Source organism: Thunnus thynnus, chromosome 5 (genome assembly GCF_963924715.1).
Source record: "Thunnus thynnus chromosome 5, fThuThy2.1, whole genome shotgun sequence".
In the NCBI taxonomy this organism is placed as follows: Eukaryota; Metazoa; Chordata; class Actinopteri; order Scombriformes; family Scombridae; genus Thunnus; species Thunnus thynnus.
In genome coordinates, this window is record NC_089521.1 from 11,297,935 (window position 1) to 11,319,963 (window position 22,029).

At 40.6% G+C, this 22,029-nt stretch overlaps 1 protein-coding gene across 1 annotated transcript in view; it reads right to left on the bottom strand.

The window, feature by feature from the left end:
- The window catches only part of btbd11b (BTB (POZ) domain containing 11b), a 71,082-nt gene that overhangs the window by 3,397 nt on the left and 45,656 nt on the right, over positions 1–22,029 (bottom strand). The window contains exons 2-11 of the mRNA XM_067589210.1: positions 20,786–20,947; positions 12,182–12,386; positions 7,311–7,463; positions 6,880–7,045; positions 6,154–6,243; positions 4,754–4,855; positions 3,520–3,613; positions 3,107–3,242; positions 1,786–2,006; positions 1,490–1,668 (exon numbers count right to left, since the gene is read on the bottom strand). Of these exons, the coding sequence (XP_067445311.1) occupies positions 1,490–1,668; positions 1,786–2,006; positions 3,107–3,242; positions 3,520–3,613; positions 4,754–4,855; positions 6,154–6,243; positions 6,880–7,045; positions 7,311–7,463; positions 12,182–12,386; positions 20,786–20,947 (1,508 nt within the window). The remainder of the gene's footprint in view (positions 1–1,489; positions 1,669–1,785; positions 2,007–3,106; positions 3,243–3,519; positions 3,614–4,753; positions 4,856–6,153; positions 6,244–6,879; positions 7,046–7,310; positions 7,464–12,181; positions 12,387–20,785; positions 20,948–22,029) is intronic.

The window sequence follows — 22,029 nt, forward strand, 5'->3', positions numbered from 1 at the left end:
AAAAACACACGCACACAAACATCCCCAACACAATCATCAGCACAGTGAGAGACGTTTAACTTCTGCAACCTTGTGTCAGACTCAGCATTTATTTTATTCAAGAAAATATTCCAATATGCCACAATGTCATGGCTTTCTCACACCTTTCAAAGGGGATTAGATGAATATCAGACTCATTTAGCACATCCTCAGCTCCTCAGAGATTACTGTAACGGGGAACACCGTGACAGGCTGAACTAGAAGTGAGAAGGAGAAAGACCGGAGAGCAAGATCTTCTTATCCTTATTCCTAACTTTGCATGTATGTGTGTGTGTGTGTGTGTGTGTGTATGTATGGTGCTAAAGCTGAGAGAGAAATGGGGGCGCAGTGTCATTCAGCTGCAGCAGTGGTGTGCAACTCTACAAGCCCCATGTGTGCAGTCAGGTTTCTTGCTCTTAGTGAAGCGTGACGCCAACAAACAGCTATTAACAACCACATATTCCACCAGGGACAACTATGCATTTCACTGGATTCAGCCAAGCACAATGTGTGATAGATAGATAGATAGATAGATAGATAGATAGATAGATAGATAGATAGATAGATAGATAGACAGTGAAATGAAATTGAGTTTTGTAGTGGGCTGAGGAAGCCGACTGTCTGGCTAAGGAAAGATGAACGGCCTCTACCTTGATTTCTCTGGTTCTCATGGTGGGGCAAACAGTGCCAGTGGTCCCTGAGGCCCTCATAGAGATGAGGGTCACTGGCCCTGCCATACATCAGCCAAGACAGAGACAAGGACTGACACTGCAGCAATCCACTGAGGGCTAGGATGGCCTGAGTGTGTGAGTGTGGGTGTAAGATAAATACTGTCGATATGAGATTGCACACACATATGTGTCTCTGCAGGTCTGCTTGTGTGTATTATGTGTATTATGTGAATGTGTGAGTGTCTGCACTCTGCAGTGTTTTTGTTTTTCTTCCATCTCAGCAAGGACAATAAAACTCATCATGCTGACAGGATAGTATTAAGTCAAGGCAAAGGAGACAAAACAAACAGAGGTGCCAGACAGGACAATGATGTGCTGTTTTAGATCTAATATAGCTTATCAAGGGGATCATGAGCTTAAGTAATGAGACAGGGCCTTGATCTAATAAGCAGCAGCAGAGAGGAGCAAGGGGGCATATCATAAATTATTATCATTTTAGGTAATTGATATTGAGTAGGCCTCTGGGGTTCTGTCAGCCTCTGTGAAGCTGATGACCTGACTACCTAATGACAATCATACAAGAAGAGAGGCAGATGCAGCCGTGGCTTGGTAAACAGAAAAGGTATTTGTAAAAGTATAGGACAGTGAAACATGAGAAATATTGACAAAAAAATGTTAAAGATAGGGATCAAAATGTAGCTTTGGAAAAGGTACGATTAATTTTTCAATAATTATCTGAACTCTAAATAATTGAAAACCAAAATGATTTGACAGGTGAAACAGACAGTGTTGTACTGTACCTTGCTGGCTCTGAGGATCTGGAACATGAGAGGAAGGCCATGTGTGATGAGCTCCTCGGTGTACTCTTCTTCCTCAATGCAGCTGAACTCTTTCAGAAGACCCTGGATCAGAGGCCGGCGGTGCTGATGGAAACATGTGCGCAGAGACTCCAGCCAATTGTGCAAGGTCCATGGAACCCCTTGAAAATAGTTATAGAGGTAAACACACATGAAACATCAAATACACAAACATACTAAACACACACACAATGTGATACTGTAGGAGTTACATGGCCATGTGTTCAGAGTCAACTAACCAAGGCTCCGTATGTCTATGGTGATGTCTACATGCCCGTGTTCTGCACTGTGGTACATGGCTTCTTTTAGGGCTTTAAGTTTGGCCTTCCCAGTCCGGATCAGGTCCATGTCAGGCAAACTTCTCCCCTCCAGCTCTGAACCTTCTGCCAGAATCTCCTCCAGGGATAAAACATCCCCTTTCCCTTTTTCCGTATGAGACAACAACTTACGAAATACATTTCTAGAAGAAAAAAAAACAAAAACAAACAAAAAAAAGGAATTGCATTTGATAGGTCTGTACAGATTCGTGGACTCTATTTAATTGCTTTTTATTGCATATGTCACAACAAGTGGCAATACAATAGGAAACAGTTGCATGTGTATAATTAATAAACATGTCTGAGTATTCTGAAAGTGATATGTTAATCACTAAGTTATTCTCATTACTCTGATAGGCCACGGACAACCCGAAATTAACTGTCTCAAAGCTTTGATAGTTATTGCAGCATAAAACTTTTTTTAAATTAACAAATATAGTTTGATAAAGTAATGTTATATAAACATATCAGGAAACAAAAAAGTCCTTTAGGGGAAAACTGAAACTGCTCATTTCATGCAAATAGGCAGGTATCTAAAATAAAAAACTCATGTGCCGAATGGATAATATACTATACTTATTGTTAAATATATGAAAGTGGTGACAAAACATGGGCTATTATGTAATACAAGTCACAAGTTAAAATTCAAACTTGCTTATAAATAAGAGGAGCCTGAATGATGTGTGTTTTTTACTCTATGGATCAATGGAGTTAGACTCACTGATACTGCACCAGGTTTGGTGGAAACTGCACAATAAACAAAAAAATAACTGTTTTGCATACAGTATTATAGATTATAAAGATTAAAACGGTTAAATGATGGACTTGTACGATCTTACATCACACAAAGTGATATAACAAATGTTACAAATTATGCAAATTATGGAATTCAAAAAGGGGTAAAAGTTTCATTTTAGTTTTAGGGACTTAATGTGGCACAGAGAGACCATATTGAATTTTCATTTGGTATTTATTCTCAAACATTTCAGATGAGTGTGCAGAGTTTTTCAGACTGCACAGTGCCGAGAACAACAACAGCAAAAACACAAAGAAAACAACAGGACTTTAGTCACGCAATGTTAAACATCTAATGAGGCAAACCAATTTCAACAGCTGAGGTGTCAGTTTCATGGATGTGCTCTGTTGAGTTTTTGTTTGTGCATAAACAAGATTATATGCTGAATACACAGAATGAACTGAGTCAGTTTGTGTGTGTGTTTATTCAGTGTGTAGTGATGCTTACCTGTGTCCATGAGCTGCTGCCAGGCTGTAGGAGTTCATGTCTCCCTGTGGCGCGGTGGAGATGCCATTGCGGTACATGGTTCCCACCATGGGGTCCGCCCCCCGCTCCAGCAGCAAACTCACTAGCTCAAAGTTACCTGCATGACAAATGATTGGCAGAGTTTATACGCACATAACAAGATTAAACAAGAATGAGAGACAGAGAAAGATGAGAGTGAGGAAAAGGTTTGATCATTTGTTCTGCATGCATGCCTCTATTTGTCTTTATTTTTCCAGCCCCCAGGAAAAATATGCCTCTAAAGTCATAACTCAGCCAATGATCACGCTGACAGCCAGGTGTGGTTATCAGCTGGTTATAGATGCCCAGCTGGTGCTCTCAGCATGGTACAGTACAGTTGGACAAGAGCTCTATACCTGCAGCGGCAGCCAGCTGCAGTGGGGTCTCTGTGTAGTTCTCCATCCCGTCCTGCAGGGACCCCTCCACATTGGCTTTGGCATCCAGCAGCAGCTGCAGAGGTCGGATGGGGACACAGAGGAGCATGATGGAAGAGAAAGAGGCAGACAAAGAGAGGAGAAGATCAGAAGACCAATAACACTTGCATATTTGTCTGTTAAATATAAAGCTACAGCAGTAATTAGCTTAGCAGAGCATACAGACTTGAAGCAGGGCTGAAACTGCTAGCTTGGCTCTGCCCAAAGGTAACAAAATTTGCCCACCAACAACTCTAAAGCTCAATGATTGATACAGAGCAGTAAGCAAGTACAGCAAGTTTCTGTTTTATTTCTTGGTTGGGTGCAGTAATTTCTTGGGGTCACTACACCCGGCCAAGAAATAGTCCCCCCCCCCCCCACACACGCACACACACACACACACACCCCATATAAACCTTGCTGGTTTTACACTTTTGACACACCATGTTATTTAAAGATCTTTTGAGGTCAGGTAGATTTTCTTACCTTTGGATGGAGGCAGGATAGCTGTTTCCCCCTGAATCCAGTCTTTATGCTAAGCTAAGCTAACCATCTCCCTTTATGCTTTGTTATTTTAACTGTCATGTTATTTTATGAGTCTTCTTTTAAGCACATAACACTGTGCATTACACATTACATGATCTAAAAAAAGCTCCTGCATCTCTTTATATCATCTTACACTTTAATAAGTTGAAAAGTGACTTGCAGTTTAAAGTAACAGCTTAGGAAGTGTGAAATGACATAATTACATATTCAATGGCAATACACTTTATGATTTTACTCTGAGCTGAATATTTTTAACTGCGTTCTTTCTTGTTTCTGATGTCATCAGAGGTCAAATTGCGTAAACATTTTCCATTAGAATTTAATGATTCAAAATCCAATGGACAGATCATTTAGAGGGCAAACTGAATTAGTTAGATGTGTTCGATAACAATTAGATCACTGTCTTTGTACTTTGCACTCGCTAAATGCAGTCTGATCTATTTGCTCAAAAAGGCTAATTGACAGGAGGAAGCCATGTTAATCACAGTTGTTCAGACATAAAGATTGACTGGGTGAATTCCCTGTCTTTACCGAGAAACATTGATGACAAAAATGACAATGATGACGACCCATGAGCTGAAGCACAATGAGAGGTCATGAGAGAATCACAGGTGAGAAAGGATGTCACTACCTGCACCACGGGCACATGTCCGTGTAACACGGCGAAAGTGAGGGGCGTCGCCTGCCGTGTTTCGGGAAAGACTGAGGGGTGCTTGTGCACTGAGTTTGGCACCTGGGGAAGGGACACAGGTAGGTTGGGTAGGTGGGAGGGGAAGGAGGGTTGGGGGGGACAAATGTGAGAGGAAGGTGAGGAAGAGAGATACGAAGCCATTAAAACTACTACGTGGCCAATAGAGCACAAGACAAGCAGCTGCAGGGAGGAGAGGGGGACAGGAAGCTCTACAGGAGAAACAAGAGTAATTAACTAGGAACCCTGGGGCTGCAGAGGACATCCTGTCACTGTGTTCACCTCCTAATGAACACGATAGATTGATCGGTCTAGTTAGGCCTCGTCCTAATGGTTTTGCTCTGATCTTTCCACCGTCCGCTGGGCTTTCTCTGATAAGGGTTCTGACCTGACTGATCTCTCTAAGGCTCATCTCTTTGGTCTGGGAAACTGCAATAAATAACTATAAGCCAAATAAAAGCATGACATGCATGAGACATAGTCACATGAACAAAGCACAAAGGCACATATTTTCCTCAGGTGGCTTTAGAAAAAAAGGGGATCTGAGGCAGAAGAGACACATGCTGATGAAATTATTCTAACTTTGTGAGAATTGAGGGAACATCAGTCATTTTGAAAGCTGCCCAGCTCATGAAAGATGCAACATTTGTCTTCAACTGTTCAAATCTAAAACCAAATTGAGAGATGCATTATAAAAATATAATGTACATAATATGCATCTGAAAGTGGGTCTCAATATTTTAGTCGACAGTGCGTTGTGCTTTGGCCAGGGGTCATGAATGCAGTGGACTGCAAATCAACTCTGACACAATGGCTGATGGGACATGTTGTTGCTGAGGTGACTAACAATGAGCAGGATCATGAGGCTTTAACTGAGTGTCCTCTCTGACGTCAGCACAGAGTCAAAGGATGCCATCTCGATTCTCTGCAGATTCTGTGAGAAGTTTGCTCTAAGTCAGGCAAAACTATCGCATTTTCTTTAAAAAAAAATGCCCTAAATATTGAAATTCGAGTGAGTTTCACTGTACATATAACTACAAAGCACCTACTTTCAATCTGCTAAGATGGCAGGACAGTCAATGCCTCATGATCCTCAGCTCTTATACATTTAGCAGCATGGCACAAGGAGAGGACTGAGAAGGGGAGATGAGGGACGACACACAGGGTTTTCTCTAATTTCTCTAAAACCAAACAAATAGTTCTATCAATAATTACACACATTGTTACATCCTTTTAAGACCTTTCATGTATAAGACTGTAAATACTGAATAACTTTCTTCATTTGGCTTTGAACTACTCAATGTTGAAACCAGAATAGAGGTAGAAACTTCATCAGCACTCACCTCGCTGTTAATATCAGCTCCTGCATCCAGCAGCATCTGCACCATGGCCTCATCTCCACGGACACAAGCGTACATCAGTGGGGTCATACCCTTCACAAGCACAGGTACAGAGAACAACCGGATCATTTAAGATGTTAAAGAGACACCAAAATAACACCAAATAGCATTATGAAACCCAACTTACAATAAAGTAGGACAAAGCAAGGCTGAACTTTTGGTCTGCTCCAAACTTTGTATACTTGACAGTTCTACTGCAGGCACCTTCAGTTTCATAATGTTCTGCTATTGATCAAAGTTTTAAAGGATACCATATAAACCAGTATCTCTTCTGGGACAGAAATTTGCAGTATTAGACTCTGTATTCAAAAGTTTCTGCTTAGATCAGCTGCAAATTAAATGTTGATATTCCTATGGAAAGTTGTTTGAGTTACACTTTTAATATTCCCTCAACGATTTACTGTACTGGAGGTGGTAGTCATGATATAATAGAGAGCTCCTTGGCAGAAAAGCTGCAGCAGAAAATATGTCAGAATAAACTCTCATAAGTATGACTGCCTTCCTCCTCACAAGTCTGCACAGCGCTCAAAGGTGAGGGAGCCACAGTTTACCAAGCAAACTCCACAAAATCCTCTGTTCCACAAGCTCTGTGTGTGTGTTTGTGTATCTGCGTTGGTGTGTAAATGTGCTTTCATAATCATCATTTAATGTGTTGACTGTGTCTCTAACCTGCTCACTCATGCTGTTGATACCGTCCGGACCTAGCAGGTTGACAGCCTGCTTCACCAGGTCTGTGCGTCCACAGCTGAGCATACGGAAGCCCAGGTCCTGGAGGAACTTTGCCTCAGTAGAGGCAGCATCCAGTTTTCTCGAGGCACAGAAGCAGTCATCCGTTCTGAAGGGCAAAGCACAAAATGTGATTCACAGTGCAAACTGACTGTTTTGATTGTTTGCAATATGCCATATTTTCCCTGGACACTTGACAAGCTTGATTTTTTTACACTACAGGGAAGATGAGTGTATGAGAAATATCATTCCTTCCCCGAATCACTGAGGTATGTGTTTGTGCGTGAGTTCACATATGTGCCTGCAGTGTTTTCGGTGTGTAGGTGAAGTGCTTGGGTGCACACACTCTGGAGCCTAAAGGCTTACAGCCATACCGGAGTTGGCGTGGCTCGCAGTCCACTCCGGGCAGCAGCAGTCTGGCAGTCTGCCGAACATCATCGCTGTCCACAGAGAAGCTGCGTCTGTGTTCAGTGTGGGCAACAGACACACGCACCCACTCCATCAGAGGTGGCAGCACCATAAATGGCCTGTAGGGGGAGATAGAGTCATATGGTCTCACCAGCAGAGAGACAAACACACACACACATACACACACACTGAACTTCAGTCATACTCAGTACTAAGTGTACCCAGGCACTTGCAAGGAAAATCCACCTAAGACAGAATTTGCATATGTTATTTTAGAAATTTTGCCCAGTAAGGTGGATGTTTGAGAACAGGATGAACACCGTCTAGAAGATGAAATCAAAGACCCAAAACTGGAATGTCACAGAGAGACACTTTAATGTGAGAAAATCTAAACTGAGCATGATCATACCATAGATTATAAAGCATAGATCATAGCAATGAAAAAAAGCAATTTAAGACATTTAATCGACTCACTATCTATTCCGCTCTATTCCAGACCCAAAGCTTGACAGAGCAATGTTATAATACTGTGCTGATGCTTTTATAGGCTCAGCCGGTAACACTGCATAAGCCACTATCTATAATATCCTATAAAATAATGTATTGCAACACATGCATAATGCATTACAAGACTTTATATATACATTCAAGTGCATTATGCTGTCGTAAACAATCATACAGCATTACATGTATCATCACAATTCTTTAAAAGGTCAAGTACTGCGGTTGCTCTGCTTGTAATCTATTTTGCATGGCATTACAAGGTCTTATGAACATCATGGTGCTCTCTGTAAACAAACATATTCTGTAGATGGTGTGTGTGGTTTTTGCATGCCAACATACAGTATTTATGACAGTTCAGTGTTTGCTTAAAGAGAAGATATATTGGTTAGTATTTTGCAGGAAACAACCATCGAATGGTTGATCCAGACACCAGTGCTTACACCAAAAAGCTTGAGAGAGCGTGGCAGACATTCAAAGTGTAACCGTACTCATGCAAAGGAAACACAACCACACATTTATGGAGAGAAAATCTCTAAGTGGGAACTACCAGAGAGCCCATGCACGTTCCTGGATATAAATACAACAACCATTGGCATGAAGGAACCACTGAACTTCCATTTCTTACTTCCTGTCTACTTCTCTCCTCCACTCATCCTGCGTCAGTGTTTACTGCTGGCACATGGAATCCATATGCATGAGGATACATATGCATGATATTACTTTTCGACCTTCTTTATTGTTCTGACAGCATGTTATGATATAAATACACACTTTCTTCACTTTAGCAAAACAATGAGCTGTCATAAATACATTATCCAAAACACACTCCATCGCTTATGGATAGAAAGAAACATGATATCCATCACTTTAAAACGTTTCAAAATGGATAGATTGATTACAAGCCATTGTGATATTTGACATTTTAATGTTAATAACATACAATCAAAGCTGATACCAGTTATTACAGGTATATTGTATATCATTAGACATGGTTAATATACATGCACAAAAGAAATTAATTATGGATATAGATGTGTGTGTGTGTGTGTGTGTGTGTGTGTATGTGTGTGTGTGTGTGTATGTGTGATATATATGACAATGTCATTATTTTTTTTATAATATACTTCTTTTTCATCATTATAAAACTGTATTCAGATCATAGCATTAACAATTTGCTTGGGTTCGTAAGACATAAAACTGTCTTTGATATCAATCGTTTGAATGCAGCTGAAGAAATAAGCTGATTGTGTGTTTATTATGAGCTGTCACATCTATGCTGTGTGCACTTGTCTGTTCCTCTGAGATTTACTGTTCAATACATCACTCCACAAAGGATGTCTTAATGCCTGCACTGTCCTTGACATGCGCTAGGCTCATATCTGTCAGTCATTGTTAATTAGTCACTCACCAGTGTTTCTCGGACTTGATTAGTAGATCTTTTAATAATAGTTTGAGCTGAGGAAACCTTGTTTTTACTCACTTCAAAAGAGCCTGACCTACACCCACATGACGTTACTAGTCCTGCAGACTTAATTAAAAAAGCACACAACACCTAATCAAGAGGCAAGGGACGTATAATGGCAATGCATTCCCTCACAAGTCCAATGGAAACACAAGTTCACAAGCAGTTCAAGGTCTTGCTTTTTCCATGCAAAGCTCTTTCAAGAACAGTAATAAAGTGGAGACATTCTTGTTGCAGTCTCAGGTCTTTCCCTAATTTTGGCTCTGGCAATGTGCTTAAATATAACTAAAATAACCATGCACAAATACGATTTTTGTTTCTAATGTTGATGAGAGCTAAACTAGATGTGAGTTGGACACCTGGGACACACATTAGTTGATAACTTGCTCCACTGCAGGCAATAAAGCCTGGAGCCCCAGAGGAGAGCTGCTCAGACTCAACTGTCAGCCCCGATTCCTACCTCTGCCGCAGGCTGACAGGGGTTTCCTGACTGTTTCCAAACTGTAGGAAATACTGAACAACTCAAGGTATAAATGATACAGTGGAATATGATGGATGAAAAAAGTAAAAAGAAATAGCTCATAAACTCAGCAGAAACTGCAAAGATTATGAGGAGTGTTTTGTGCCTTCCTGTGCTCTGACTACGTACAGGCTGAGTTGTGGGAAAACGACGAATAGTCCAAAAACTACAGAATGAAGGCTTGAGGAAGTTAACACCATGGAAATATTGCCTAATCCTTATGTCATTCTCGCATAAGGCACCAACACAGCTCCAACACTGCCGGCTGAGAACGTCCCACTACGTCATTGACGATAATTATCAATACTGACTGGGCACATGTCTGTGCATGCCCGCTTCAACAGCCCCTTCCTGCTGCTCCTGAGGTCAACCAAAGGACTCACTCTACTAGCCAATAATTTGACAATTGACTTATATAAAACTATACAGAGGAAAACATCTGGTGTGCCATTTTGGGGGTACGCACAGAGCGCCAGGAATATAATAAAAGAACAGAGCAGAGGTGTACAGTTACTGCAGAGTGATCTGCGCAGTTCCCCACAGAAGGTGCATTACCAGTAGATTGTGTCTATAAAGTTATATGCAGAGGTGAAAAGGAGGACAGATTCAGGAGTGTAAATTGTAGTTAACTGAAGGGAGTTTCCCTTTGTTGCACTGTGGTCTTATATATTCCTTTTATTATTGTCCTGGTGAACATTAAAGGTGCAATATTTTATTGTTCCACATGGTACAAAATGAGGAGCAGGAGTTTGATAGTTTAATCAATACCAGACTCTTGTGTTACTTTGCCCTGCACTGCACAGTGTGGTTTTATGAAACCTCTACTGTGCAACAACATGCTGTATAATATTCTTCACTGCTGAAACATGGAGGATGGTGTTACAAGTTAAATTCTGAATACTGCAACTGATAACTCCTCATTATTACTACATAGTGTATTCTCTTCTACATGTTTCTGTTGCCTGTGGCCCTGTTCACACCTGGCATTAACATGCATCTTGGGTGATCTGATCACAAGTGGACAGCTCTAAGTGCATCAGTTCACACTTGGCATTAGAATGCGTCTCCTCATACGTCTCTAATGACCGCTTGTGATCAGATATCACTTCCTCGCAATCATTTCCGTTTGCAAAGACTTAATGAGAGAGAGGAGAGAATCAGCAGCCATGCATTTCTCTGTTAGCAGTGGCTAAGATTGTCACTAAAATGAGAGTAGTTGGTCCACCTTAAAAGTCAATCCACCTTAAGTGAGCCTGGTCAGGTGAGGCTAACTCCTTATCGCTAACTTAAGCACTAATCCCCTTCACTTTAATCAGCAGGAGGCAAGCAAGACACAGGAACTTGACTTGGGCACTGTTATATTCACCGCTATACTGCTAACTTCATACTCTCTGCTGCGATCGCCAGCCCCCTTGTTGTTTAGCACTTTAATATAAAGCCATTGGTGTGTGAAAGAGTTCGTACTTCCGCTTATGCGGTGGACGTCAGTTGAGTAGGCGGCCCTTCAATGTGGCAAAGGACACATTCACATACACACTACTAAAAGACTGTGGTCATATGCGGTCCAGACCACCTCTGAATGTTATCTGTGCGACCGGATCTTAATGCGTCCTCACTGTGTTTTGGGTTCACACCTGTACTTGTCGTGTCCTGTCCACTTGTGAGCCTGTGTTTCTGTGGTAATGTGACTTGTGTGTCTTCTAGATTCCTGGTGGAGGCTGGTCAAGGTCATCAATTACAAGTAAGGCTAAAGATTGTGGCATGTTCTTAGAGATCTCAAAATTAAATTGAACCATAGACAGAGATAATATATCAGAGCCAAAAGGGAGGATGTGGTATTGATACTACCACTTGGATGGAGCAACAGTGTCAGAAATGTTCAAAATCTATACATTTAAAGGATAAAACTGACATTATTCTATAAAATTCTTATTGTTAACAAATCATGTTGTATGAAGACACCAAAACCAACCAAGTAAACAGTGCATTTTTGGGGGATTATTTTCAGCAGTGGATTATATATTTGGTGCTCTTGTGATTTGGGAAGCAAGATAGTGTATGTGGGATAGAGTAACAAAACAAACAAACAAACAAACAAACAAAAAACCAGAAGAATAAAATACATCAGATTACCATCTATTGTTAGAATCAATTCATTGTTGGTTTTGCTATTTTCATGGGATTTGTGGACTGTAACAAAAATACAGATATTGCTGGTTTTATCCTTTACATACAGCTTTGTCAAGAGATTTAGGATAGCTCAACAGGTTTGTCTTTCTTTCTGTAGGTTCAGTGTTGAGGAACACTCCTATGCCCCTCTCTACTATTCCATAAATGTGTTTGCTTCTCACCTCTCTGTTTGTAAGGTAACTTTGGAGGGCTCAACATTGGGGTTCTCCCACTCCATCTGAGGGCAGTGCATGAAGTAACACAGCGTGTAGATCGCCTCAGGCGCCCAGTGAATCACACTGCTCTTCTGGTGGATTGGCGTTCCATTGTTGTGGTTCTTCATGTACAGCGGCTGTAGGTGGTGCATGGCTCGGGACACCAGGTCACCTACACGCACACAGACACACACACAGACCATACAGGGAATAGGGAATCACAAAAAGGAGCGCGAGCAGTGAGAAAAGGTTTCATGTGTAGGCACATTCAGAGACAAGAGAGAAAAGACAGGAATATTTTGAGCACACGGCCTTTAAAAAGACACCGGAGAATCATCCTTATTCCTTCCAGCCCCCTTAGAGCTCACTCTGTCAGGGGAAATCGAGAGTTTCCATGCACCACAGTCAGGAAAAAAGACATGGCTCATCCCAGTCCTTTATGTGCATCTCACAGAAGGGAGAGCAGGAGTATAAGCATTCTCAGGACTGCACTGTGTGAAGAATGCATATTTATGGATAAACATTAGCTACTCCAAGCTATTCCCTTTGCATGATTTGTTAGTACTTTAAGGTCATCCAGTTGGGCTTGAAAATGAAAGCTTGAGAGGACTCTACTAATAAAAATTTGAATATTCTCTAGGCAGGTTTAAAAGAAGGTAAACAGTTCTTGGAAAAGCATGGTCTGCCTTTTTTATATACATAAGGGAGAAGTCAGTTCATCAAAAAGATAAAGATGAGATTTTTTAAAAATTTCTACAGTAAATCAGAAGTTTCTTTCTTGCAAGCGAGATAGTCAAGACTACTTGAAGAAAACCTTACGACTGTGGTACCTTAGTTACTGAGTGGCAGAGTATGCTTACTTGAAAAACAGCCCTCTATTATTACACCAAGGACTCAAATCCCATTTCACTGAATGCTGTCAGATTTCTGTCGCTTGTCCTTCCTGTCTAGACCCACTGCACTATGAGAAAATATAATGAAATTCTGAAGCAGAGTTGATCTAAAAAAAAAAAAAAAAAGGCTGTGTGATATTGTTCTGGTCAATCTGATGCCATTCAAGGCAAAAAAAAAAAAAAGTAATAGAACATGATGGCGCTTGGTTCCCTGGTCTGAATGAACTATGCTGTATGTGTGACTAGACAATACAGAGCAAGAACAAACAGTCATTCCCACGGACAAAGGGCTTGTTTAGCATCAAAATTGTGCTATTTAGCGCTTGCCAAGATTCCATTTAGCCTCAACAATGAGAGAGGAGAGTATGAAAAGGACGTCTGAATGAGGGAATAGCATTCATGCAGTGAAACAGTCAATCTCTCAGCTGTCCTTTGGGAGAAGTGGTGCTGTGCTGATAGAGAAATGCTCTGGACATTACCTTACGATGCAATGTGCAGGAAATATGATGCTGGGAATGACCAGCTCTTTTGCAAACTTTAAGTTAAGCCCTTGCAATTTCTCTCTGTCGCTATCTGCTCCCTCTCCCTCGTCTTTCTCTTAATTGTACCAACGGGAGTACAGATAAGCTTGTAACAGTGCCCTCTTAAGCTTGGTAAGTGGAGCTGAGGTGGTCAGCGACAGCGAGTTCTCATGTCTTAGTAATGCTGGCCTGTGACATTTCTCCTGCTGGCAGACGAGGCAGGCAGGCCGTCGCCGGGCTGAGGAGGAAGATTATTTCTAAGCCTGTGGAGCAACACTGAAAGAGTGCAACAGCAGTGAAGTACCAGCAGTTTAACACATAAAGTGAGATTATTGCTGCTACTTCAGCAGGTGTACACAAAAATAACTGCTGAAAAAGGGTTGACTCGTTGTTTCCAGTAACCAAATATCAGCACAGAGTCATGAGAAGTCCTCATTTTGGCCAAGAAAAGAGGAAGGACGGGCAGAAGTACAGCACTTTAATAAGGTAAAACGTCAATAGCCTTGTCATTATAAAATTCAAGCCTTTAATCAATTCCTCATCCTGGGTAATTAATTCTTTATGCTAACAAGAAGAGGAGAGGTGGAGGCCTCGTGCAGCAGTTCCTGCTCCTCAGGTGTCTCAGTGATTACCTTTTAGAAGTGGGGGAATGCTCTTTTTGTTTTCAAAGCTTTGAAATCCCCTTAGAAAAGAAAAATCACAAATATATGCCAGTTTCCCAGAATATAATGGCACTGCTTTGATTTACGAGGGATTTTATGAGAGTTGGCACCTTTAAGGTCAGTAACCGGTGATGCAGCACCCACAGAACTGCTCATTATTTCAAAGAGTATGAAGCCTTTAATGTTTAGTGGTGAAAGAGAAAGCATACTCTTAAGAAATGTTGAAATTAACTAATTTCTGATGGAGCAATTACATTCAGGCCTTTATAGGTAAATAAGTGCACAATAATCAGCTTTTCTTTGGGTATAGATGAATGGCTCCTATAGCTGCACTGTGCAGCTGCTGCCATCATCACAGTTTCTGCCTTTCAATCACATTATTTGTTGCTATGCGGCTGTGATTATGTTTAATGGTCGCCTGTGGCCATCCTGACTGAACAAGATGCTAAGCTATTCTTCCTGCTAATAGTTTGGCCCGTTTGAAAACAGCCGGAGCTTTTAGCCACCAACTACCACGCATATCAGATAACATAGAGGGCACAAACACTATCTTTCTGGAGCTCTTCCATCTAAATCTAGTGTGAAAAGACTCACCGAGAGAGAGAGAGAAATAAAAAAAAGACAGGAAAAAGGTAACAGCTCAAAAAAATCTACTAAACTCATGTTATCATCAGTTATAAAACATCACTGAGGAAACAAAATGATCCCATTACTGATTGCATAATGCATATTTGTCACATGTAACCCTTGTAACTTAATCTTTTATACTGTAGACATCAGACTCCATTTACCTTTAAGCTTTGATGAAATCATCCCTCCTTTGAGCTTACTAAATTGACAGCGCAGAACACTAAGTTGGCACTTTCTACCAGTAGGCACTAACATTGTTAAATTGTTCAATTTCCTACGAGATTCTGCTGCTTTTATCAGATACATAGTCATTTTGCGTTATTAAAAGTAAGCACTGCCTTCAGTGGAGATATATTAAAAAACTCTTACCGCTCTTACTGCTGCTATGACAAAATGATCTTTGAGAGGTATTACTGAGGCCATTGGGAGCCTCTTCTCAGCAACAGCGTCTTCTGTTAACACTGTGAAACACTTAGATAAAAGCAGCACATCACATGAGGCCTCAACACATGAAGCATCAATTGGGACAAAAGGAGAAAGAAAACCGGCTCCAGATCATATTCCTTGCTGTAGCAAAATGTGTTTTAAAATTTTAAATGGATATATGCCTCATGTCCAGTAGTGAATAATGATATTGCTGAGCGTTTTTTAATCAGCATTAATAACTAAAAGTGTATGGCAAGGTATCCAGTGGAGAAAGTAGATCCCTGAACATGAATTATTAATACAGGCATTATTATTTTAGTGCTTAATATAGTTGCAGGTAATAAAATTTGTGAACAAGTTAAAAGGCCAAAATTAACTTGACAAAGAATTCAAGTCTATAATTACAGTTGTGCCAGAAGTGCCTATTAGTCTTCAAACTCATAGACCAAATACAGAAGCATAACAGAGTAAAACCAGAGGAAATCTGAGACACATGGAAGCTTGATTACTTAAACACTGAATGTCTCGGTGTGCCTATAAATGTATTACATTGTTTGTATCAAAATTGTATCATAAATCAAACATTTCCTAAATAGTAGACAACTGATATTACTCTGTGTCTGTCATCCAAACAGCATCACTCTATCCCACCAATTCTGTTTGCACAGTTGCCACACTGAATAGTACACAATACCAAACCAGTGCAGATAGCGGGATATGACCATGAACTATGATATGACCAACAGCAGTGACAGTGGGACGGGAAAGTTAGATTGGGAAAGAGCATAAGTCACCTTTGAGTCACTTAAGAAAATCTACCCAGCCTCAGTAGGTATTTGCTCGATTGAGGGATGCTGTCAATGGAAATACATAAAAATGGAGATTTGATCGACCTATTTTTTACTTCTGTCTTTTTTCTATCTTGGTTTAATCCTCCACAAAAACCTTTTGGGAAAGGAAATAAGACAATTTCCCAAATGCTGAACTATTCTTTTAAACTGGCATGTTTTGGCTAACCTCTGACAGACTGTCTGAATCTGAAAATATTGGGAGATTTGAGATTTGACAACCTCAGAACTTATTGGATCAGAGCTTCATACTGTTTTATGGGAGAAAGAGAAGTGTAAAATTCATTCTTCTTGAATGAAAAAACAGCCTCACAAAATTTAATGTTGCAGTTTGGTTCTACCCAAGATATTTTGCAGATTAAAGTTCAGCATTTTGGGAATTACGATAATTCACTTTCCTATTAAGAGTTATTTGAGAAGACTGATAATAATACTCTTATGTTTGTACTGTCAGTATAAAGCTGGAGCCCATAGCTGGCTAATTTAGTTTAGCATAAAGACCGAAAGCAGGGGGAAACAGCTAAGCAGCCAAGAGGTAATGTGACACATAGCAAAAAATAAATAAATAAACTGACAATTTACATTTCAGTGGTAGTACAAATTAAACAAACATAATGTAATGTGTTAATTAGTGAGCTTTAGAGGCGCTGTTAGGTTACGGTGACCAGACATCCCGGAATTGTCCCAGTTTGTCCTGGATTGTCCCAGTTTCAAGCTGGGTGTCGTGAGTCTCGACAAATGTTCTGTCTGACTCATTATTAACTAACCCAATATAAAAACATGAACAATGCACCATGTGTCTGAATTCAACACTGATTTGTCTGTATGTGTATCAATCAATCAGTGTGTCATTGTCGAGAATGTCGCTAGCCTATGACGCTTGCGGCTCTTTCTGACAGAACCTGTCAGTATGCTAAAAGTTAGCTGTCATGCCGAAGAGAGCGTCTGTCTTTTCTAAAGAGCTCCAGGAGTCTTACTCCTTCCTTCATAAAGTACCCCGCAATGAAAATGCTGCGTTCTGCACACAGTGCAAGAGTACATTTACATTTGTGCACGGTGGAAATGCCAATATAAAAGATCATATTACACCAGCCAAACATAAGCGCTGGTTTCCGTGAGAACTAAGAGCTCCAGAAAACTCCAGAAACTCTGACTAAGAAGAAAGACTGCAGAGTCTAAAGTACCCGGCAATCTTCTTAAAGGTAACTTTCTTTAAAGACTCTTTCTCGGGTTTTGTTATCAACGAGTTGCAATTGTGATTTAATGTTATGACGTTTTAATCTTCGTAAACTTGTGGCAGCTTGTGGCATTTGCTTTGTGAAGATGTTAGTTAAAGTTATTTTTATGTTATAGTCTATAAAGTTATTTATAGGCCACATAGAGATTTGTACCTTGTTTTGTTTAAAAAGAAAAAAAAAAGCTGGCAGGGAATGCGTCACAGTCAGCCATTTAGCCGGCAGCCTGGACTTGTGCACACTGACAAAAACCTTGGTGGATTTTGGGAGACAAAACATAATTTTTTGTCTGCTGAGGTGCTGTCTATGATGTTGAAAGGTGTGCTCAGTAGGTGTGCTAAGCGCTGAAATAACTGCCCCTCATCTTCATCTTGATGAAAATGCCTATGGCGCGGGCATAAGTGTATACATGTGCATGTGCATGAACGTGCGGTACACTTATGGGTCCCGGTTTGGGGGTTTGAAAATATGGTCTCCCTATGTTAGGTGGACCTTTGGACTGAACCAGGCTAGCTGTTTCTCCCTGCTTCCAGTCTTTATGCTAAGGTAAGCTAACCATCTCCTGGCTGTAGCTTCATATTTAATGGACAGACATGAGAGTGGTATCTATCCTTTCATCTAACTCTTGGCAAGAAAGTGAACGAGTCTCAAAATATCAAACTATTCCTTTAAAGTTAGAGAGGTGTCTTAGTATATGATGCTGCTGATGGATGTGCAGCCAGAAGCCCCCAGTAGTATCATTCAGCACCCTGAGGTCCCTGCCATTTGACCTTGTTTCACTTTGTGTTGGTGATATTTTCCCACTGATTTATGTATTGAGAAAGCCTGCATGAAGCGCATTCTGTATCTCCAAGCCATCAGCGCTTCTAAGAATAGGTTCAACCGAATTCAGTAACATACTAAGTTACACAACCAAACACAGGATGACTGTGTGATGATGACACACCGCCCGTACTAATAACTGCAGTATTTGCGGGACTGTCATTTCAAATATGCTAATTTGGCATTTTGGCGGAGGAGAAAATGAGAAAATACAAAGAGGTAAATCAGTAGCAAACCTCTAAAATTGAGTCTAAATGCCAGAGCAAAAGACTGCCCCTATGTAGGATGCAAATGTTACAGTGCTGGAGCAGCCTGTGTCATTTTATTCCATGAAATGTATTTTAGATAATCAAACTTAGCTGTCTTTGTTCCTTAACCTTCCCATCTTTTATTCTTTTTGTTTCCCATCTTGCTCTCTTTCAAATACAGTTTGTGACAGCCTGATAGTGCAATCAATTCCAGCTGTTCAGCTTTTCTCAATTCTTCTTCTTTTTTTGCAGCTTGAGGATGCATGTCTGTTTGCAAATCCTATAGTTATTTACGGAAGTCTTCTCCTGAACATTACCACCGGACTAAGCTCTGCTATTATCCATCGGCCGCTCTGTTGTCTCAGAGCGTGTTTGCACTGTCAACATAACAGAATGAGTCCTTGCTTGACCTCATCAATACAACATGGACAGAGGACCGGCGATTTGCCTCAGCTCTGCACCCCACCCCTCACATGTTGGCTCTGAGAAAACATACAGTGAGGAGAATTGGCTCTGTGTATACTCTGATGATCACTGTTTACACTTGATATACAGAAAATATTTCCCATAGCCTTGTCTTGACATGCCGATGCCATGGCAACAGAAATAGACCCTTTATGACCCTTTCGCCGTTAGTTTGAGGATTTCTTTTCTTTTTTGTCAAAAATATTGTCACGCACTTTAGGAGATAATCTATCCTTAAGTGACTGAATTTGTTTTTTTGACACTGCAGCACTCAAATGTGTTTTCTGGAATGAGCTGCAGAGTTGCACGCAACCAAGAATCACTTCCAATGAGCATCTTGCTCGCCCTTTGAGGAAAGCTATGATTATATCTGATTATATCAAATAAGAAAACATGATGTTGTGGTTTGCAGCACAGCTTGCCGCTGCTGATTTGTTAACGTTCTATAAAAGTTTGGATGAAACTTTCCCCAAAACAGAAAATAAGGTGAAAACTGTAATGACGGCCTTGTGCTGAACTTTGCTTTGTCCAACTTTTGCATATAATAACTTGTTTTGTGCGTGAGGACTAGAGCCTAAAACATAATCAGTATGTAATTTCTCAAATGGTGCGGAAAATCTATTATTATTATCATTATTATTATTATTATGATATAAAACAGACTCCTAAAGCCTATGTAAATGACTTCATAATGTATAAATGTTTTCAGAAGGAATTCTGATGTCCATTATTCTTTGAATAATAAGTACATTGTGAGACAGACATTCAATTAACTTTTGGAGGGCTTGTAAAAACTAAAAACAAGCTAAAATCATTTTTTAATGAATGGAGTTCAGTAGAATTGCAACTCCCACTAAATCACATTCATTTAAATAATACACATACACACGCACAGCAGGATTATGATACAGTGATTCACTGATACAGTAGCAGCAATATTTGTGCGTTATTAAACATCACATTATCATCATGTTATCATATCTGCAAGTAACTCAAATGTGAAGGAGACTTTGAACTGACCGGAGCTACACACCATCAATAAAACCTGCACTGAAAATACCTTTTAGTTGTGATTTTACAAGACTTAAATAGCACTCTCTACCTCTGAATAAGTGTGTTGGGTCACTCTGACTTTAGGGTCATTTTGTATCAGCTGGTTTAAATACTCTTTCAAAGGATTTTCACACCAAGAGCAGGTGTAGCTTCTCTGGACTAAAATTTATTTTTTTTCCAGCAACATCCTACCTCACCTCACACTCACACAGCCACATACAATAAATCAACAAAAGTATGCTGGACACCTAAACATCTCATTCTAAAACCATGAGCATTAATACCCTGCTTTCACTTTTCTGGGAAAGGATTTCCACAAGATTTTAGGAACCTGGCTGCAGGGACTTCCTCCCATTCAGCCTCAAGAGCATTAGCAAGACCACTGATACTGGGCGGTGAGGCTTGGCTCGCAGTCAGTGTTCCAGTTCATTCAAAAAGTTTTTGGATGGAGTTGAGGTCAGAGCTCTGTGCAGGCTATTCATGTTCTTCCACACCAAACCCAGGAAACAATTACTTTATGGATTTGTGCATGTGCATCGTCATGTTGAAACCAAAGTATTGCCACACAGTTGGAAGCACACTACTGTCTCAAATAGCTTTAATATCATCATCTGACAGTGGTGACCACCCTGCAGCTCTACTAAAGCAGGTGGGTGATTAACTGCCCAAGGGCACATTGACTTGAGAGAGAGGTCAGTGATAGTCCTTCACTTCTCTGTCCAGACTTCTCCCATCACACCCACACACAGATACATACATACGACTCACTGAGTTCAGAGATGCTGCCTACTCGTGTGGCCAGTAAGCACTGCTCAACAGAGCGCAGCTCAGACTGATTGTAGGCGTTTCCCTCGCCGCTCTTCCCTGCTCGCTGCTGCTGCTGCTGTTGGTCCCTATGAAGAGTCAGACCCTCAGGTAGGCTGAGCACACCTGAGAGAGAAAGAGAGAGAGAGAAATCATTAGAATATTTTCATAGTAGAGAAAAGAGACCCACTAGGAATAAAAGACACACTGTCCCCCTTAACTATCAGTAATATCTCATTATCTTTGTCTTTGTCATATTAATGAAAAAGAACAAAAAAAGTTTAACACATGAGATTATTAAACAGCTGTACACAGAGAGTCAGAATCTGAAAACAGTGGAGACCATACAAGGTTGTAATTATCCCTCCTTGTTGCACCTGTTAGGGAATTCTCCCAAAGGTAATAATGTGTAATATTTCAGATGTGTTTTCATTATTCACACCTCCGTGTGTTAGTTACTCCTCCTCGCTCTGAGGGTGACGAATCAGACTGCTCTCTTCTGACAGTTTCATATTCCTGTGTAGCTTCGTGCCGCACCCTTCTTACTGTTCGCAGGGTGTCAGCTTATGAAATGGCTGAGCGCAGTGACTCTACTGCTTTGCCCCTAATCATTGCAAAAAAGTAGCTTTGGTCTTAATGGCTCCTCTCTTATAATATGCTGCTAATTTCATGCACATGCCGCCTACGGCAAAGAAGACATTCTTCATTCATCCTGTGGGAGCAGACACTTCCTTAAATTTATTCCCCCCACCACACCCAAATGAGACAATAGTTAAAAACATGTAGTGACAGAGAAAATGTTTCAAAATCTCTGATATTTTCTTTGAAAATCTAATCTAAATCTGCAGTGCTTCAAATGTGCTCATTTTAAAGGGCATGCTTCTGATTACGCTCCACTTTTTTCACCATACATTACACAAGTAATCATAAACTGTGTGGCAAAAACATCTGGAAATAGATTTTTTGGTAATAAGTCACAGTTATTTAGCTCATAAACCTACAGAGCAGCTGCTTACAGAGCAGCAGCCTTAGCACCATCTCATCTACATCTTTGGTCGCATTAGGCCAGAGAGCTACTGACAACCTGCACGACTCTGGAACAAACAGCAGGAGACACCACCGTCTGCTTCACCGGTGTCAGGTGTCCTGAACAGTTACCAGTTTTAGCCAAAGCCCTCAGATGAGGCAACAAGATCACTTATGAAGAA